General features: G+C 58.7%; 1 protein-coding gene and 1 long non-coding RNA gene across 2 annotated transcripts in view; one reads left to right on the forward strand and one right to left on the reverse strand.

Annotated features, from left to right (window-relative positions):
- The window catches only part of SOX8 (SRY (sex determining region Y)-box 8), a 24,230-nt gene that overhangs the window by 10,962 nt on the left and 9,140 nt on the right, over window positions 1-4,128 (forward strand). The window contains exon 3 of the mRNA XM_011967022.1: window positions 222-255. Coding sequence (XP_011822412.1) covers window positions 222-255 — 34 coding nt within the window. The remainder of the gene's footprint in view (window positions 1-221; window positions 256-4,128) is intronic.
- Window positions 1,882-4,128, reverse strand: part of LOC105529709 — a 4,279-nt gene continuing 2,032 nt past the window's right edge. The window contains exon 3 of the long non-coding RNA XR_001004554.1: window positions 1,882-2,998. This is a non-coding gene — a long non-coding RNA (uncharacterized LOC105529709). The remainder of the gene's footprint in view (window positions 2,999-4,128) is intronic.

Raw genomic sequence — 4,128 nt, forward strand, 5'->3', positions numbered from 1 at the left:
AAAAAAAAAAAAAAAAGTAAAATGCAAACAAAAGAACGACAGACAGCCCTGCACTGGTGTTTCAGAATCGCCCGGAAGGCGCTGTCACCTGTCGGAATACATCGTATTATTTACACTCACCTTACTTCTTCATCTGTATTAAGGAGCATCTAGCAGTTTAAAAATAACGTTTAGATACAGGTGTGTCTTATTCCCCAAGAAGGCGCTTCACTTAAAAACAGAGGCTTCTCCGCAAACCCAGGGCAAGTTGCAGCGGCCAGGAAATCGGCCAGGTGGGGTCCTTCCACCCTGCAGCTCAGCGCCCGGCGGCCACAGGAACCCGGGCTCTGCCCTGAGCGCCTCACGCCAGCCTGAGGCGGGAGAAGGAGGAGGGCGTCCTGAGTTTGCCCTGTCAAGCAAAAACTAAGAAAAAAGCCAGGCTGACCCAGGAGAGGCCTGAGGGAGTGGAGATGAGGCTCGGCCACCCCAGGGCTGCCCGGTGCTGGGGGAGAAGAGGCTGACAAGAGGAGGAGAGTGGGGAGGGAGGAAGGGAGGGGCCAGGCTGAAGACTGGGCTGTCTCCCCAGAGACCCACTGACAAGCCTGCCCTGGGTGGGACCCTGTCCCCACCATCCCAGCCTGCGCCAGCACGGCCCCTGGGACCCAGGCACACACAAGCCCATGGCTGGCCATGCTCCCAGCAGCTGCGGGCCCGATTCAGGGAGGAATGAGCCCCTGTCGGCACCTCGTCCAGCTGTCCCCCAGCACCCCGGCCTGGCAGCTCCTGCCGCATCGGGGCCATTGTCCTTGGCATGCAGTTGCAGCTGTCTCTGGCACCCACAGGAACCCAGCGTGGGCCCGAAGCTAATCGTGCACCCTTCATTTACCCCAATTTTTCATGTCCTGAAGTCTGTGTATGGAAGGGGAGCCCAGGACCCATCGATGCTAACGTCTGTCGCCGCCTTCTGGAAGGGTGGTCGGTTTGGGCAGATCCTGCCGTGACTGTCCAGCGGCCAAACCCCCCAACGTGAGACTGGCAGGTGCGGGTGGGGGCTGAGAGAGCAGGTGTCGTACCATTTGCTGGTTGTCCTGGGACCATGACTCACAGACGGCTGTTCTGCTTGGCTCACCCTGTCCTCTCCCTGCATCCTCAGCTACAGGCCACGAGTGCTCCCACCCCTGCACCCCAGAAGGAGACGCGGCTCCATGTGACCCTGCAAGCTGGCAAGCCATGGTTTCCAGGCAGACCGGAAAGCACAGCACCCAATGTAGTGATGTTCTCTGGTTGCAGGACCCTGTGTGAGGAAACGAATGTGTATTATTTTTTTTTTTTTCCTCTAGGAATCATATTCTGCACTGGAAAAAGCCTTGGAAATTGCCTGGTCCAGAAGTCACAAACCAGAGCCCTGTGGGCTGAGCTCTACCCACAGTGCAGTTGTCAGTCAGTGTAGCGGTCACCAATGGCCACAGTAATGCTGCGTAACAAACAGCCTTGGAGCCCAGTGTTGTGTGTCACCCGGTGGTGCCACCCAAGCCCAGGCCACAAGAAAGGCAGGGCAAAGGCAGAGCTGGGCCTGTGCCTTCTGTCCTTTTTCTGAGCCTCTAGAGCAAAGCTTTGCTGAAGGCTCTCATCTGAACTGAGACCGCGGAGGAAACACATTCAGAAAAATAAATACTTGGGAGACAGCAGACATTTTTACAGGGTGTGTTTTAATTTGCCTTTGGCACTAATGGGTCTCTGGAACGTTCCATCCTGGCCGGGGAGGTCAGGACCTGAGCAACCAGAGCCCATTTCGAGAAAGCGGGTTTTCCTTTGTGGCATGCTTATTTCAAGCACCATTTTCCCTCCTGGTTATACTTGAAATGGGGCTCGGTGTTGGGAGATTTCAAACATGGACATTCCGGGCAAGGAGCCTCATGAAATCTGAAGGTTGAGTGTGGAAGGACAGACACAGGTCTTGGCAGCCTAAGTGGGCACAAAGGCTGATTTTTCTGGAGTCAGTCCTCTCCTGCTGATGGGCTGAGAGAGCCCCCCCGAGGCCCCGTGTCCCTTCTCAGAGGACCTCAGCCCCCCTGGTGCCTGGGCCTGGGATGGACTGGGGGCTGGGGCCCAGGGGAGCCAGGGCCTAGCATCCTACAGGGGCCCAAGGGCTGAAATGGGGCTGGGGTCCCTGGATCTAGGGGATGAGGGCCTAGAATGAGGCTGTGGTCTGGGGTTCAGTGGCGTAAGGACCAGGAATGGGGCTGCGATCTGTAGTCTGGGTGTCTGGTGTCAGATAGCACCCTCCTGTACAGGGCACAGAAACCCACATCTATACTGTAGGGTTAGGGACAGCATTTACTGCCACCAGTGAAAGTGTTGCCTCCACGTGACAGACACCGCCCCTAGGCTTGGCCTCCCTCGGCAGGAGATGACGCCCGAGGGGAGGTCCTTGGTACTCACCTCTCCCTGGCTGCTTGGAGCCCCAGGACGTTGCCTGGGGATGTTTTAGGGCTGGAGAAGGACCCTCTGCCCACTGTCAGATGAGAAGTGTGGAGAGCAAATGCGTGCTGTTGGCGCTCCCCCCACCCACCACTGAGAGGGGAGACGGATGGGCCCAGCCGGAAGCTTGGGGACCCGCTCCCAGCCTGGAGTGACAGACGCTGAGCAGCAGGAGTCACAGCTGTTCCCGACACATCCGTGATCTGAGCGTGCACCTGTCGCTGGGGAGAGGGCAGCGCTGGTCTCCATGCTTTGAGCTAAGCATCGCCCGCTCCCCGAATCCTTTCCACGTGAGAACAGCCCGGGCAGGGGTCCTCAGCAGTCAGTAGCTACCCCCGCCAGCACGGGTTCACAGATCAGGAGGCTCCCAGTGTGTCGGGGGGAGCGGAAGGTGGAGATGGGGAGGGCTGGGCTGGAGACGCTCATCCTCCGTGGAGGCCGGGGGCATCAGGAGGACCAGCAGGATGTCTGGGCTGCAGGCAGAAGTGAGCTGCAGCAGAGCCAGCTCTGGCCGCAGAGGGCCCAGAAAGCACTGCTCCTGCAGGGTGCCAAGAAAGGCTCACTGAGTGGTTTTCCACTGCCCTGTGAGCGCCGGGAAGCTTAAGGCACAGACAAGGCCAGTTCTCAGGCAGACGCCACCCCGGCCAACAGGCCAGCCTTGACCCAAACCGGAACTCGTGTCCCAGCTGGCACTGTCAGCACCTGAGACAGTGAAGCACAGGGAGCCGCAACCCAGCCCAGAGCTCCAAGTGTGCGCGGCCAGGAAGCTGACTCCCGAAGGGGGTCTTGAGAGGGGTCCTGCGAACCCCTCCTCTCCGCTGGAGACCCATCCGGGGGTGGGGCCTTTCCAGCCTCTGTTCACAGCCTGTGCCGGCCCAGCCTGTACTCACTGTAGTCTCGCCAGACCAGCCGTCATTAAAAGCACCAATTAATCTCCCAGGCTGTGCCAGGACGCTGCCAACTGCCCCACGGGTGCTCGGGATGCAGGGGCTGGGAGGCCCGGGCCAGGGCTGCGCACACACTGGCTGCCAGCGGGTTCACGCCCGCCCAGCCCTCCCTGTGCTTCTCACAGGCAGCACAAAAGACGGGCCGCCCGCCGTAGGAGGAGGGACGGGTGGGAGGTGGATGGAGGGGGACAGGGGAGGATGGGCAGGGAGGGACGGAGGGGGACAGGGAGGACAGGCAGGGAGGGATAGGGGCCTCTCCAGGGTGGCATTTTCCTGGGCAGCCCTGCTTCCTCCTCAGGCCCTGGGCCCAACACACACACCACACACACCACACACATACCCCACACCACACACATGTACCCTGCACACATACACCACACAAATCATACACATGCACACCACACACACACCACATGTATCGTACACATGCACACACACACCACACACCATACACACACACCCTGCACACATACACCACACACATCACATACACCAGACGCACCCCATACACAAATTATACATGTGCACACCACACACACCATACACACACACACACCATACACACACACCACACACCATACACACACACCACACACATCATACATACACACCACACACCATATACACACACCACACACCATATACACACACACATACCACATACCATACACACACACCCTGCACACACACACCACACACATCATACATACACACCACACAC

Source organism: Mandrillus leucophaeus, unplaced genomic scaffold (assembly GCF_000951045.1).
Source record: "Mandrillus leucophaeus isolate KB7577 unplaced genomic scaffold, Mleu.le_1.0 Scaffold78, whole genome shotgun sequence".
Classification (NCBI taxonomy): Eukaryota; Metazoa; Chordata; class Mammalia; order Primates; family Cercopithecidae; genus Mandrillus; species Mandrillus leucophaeus.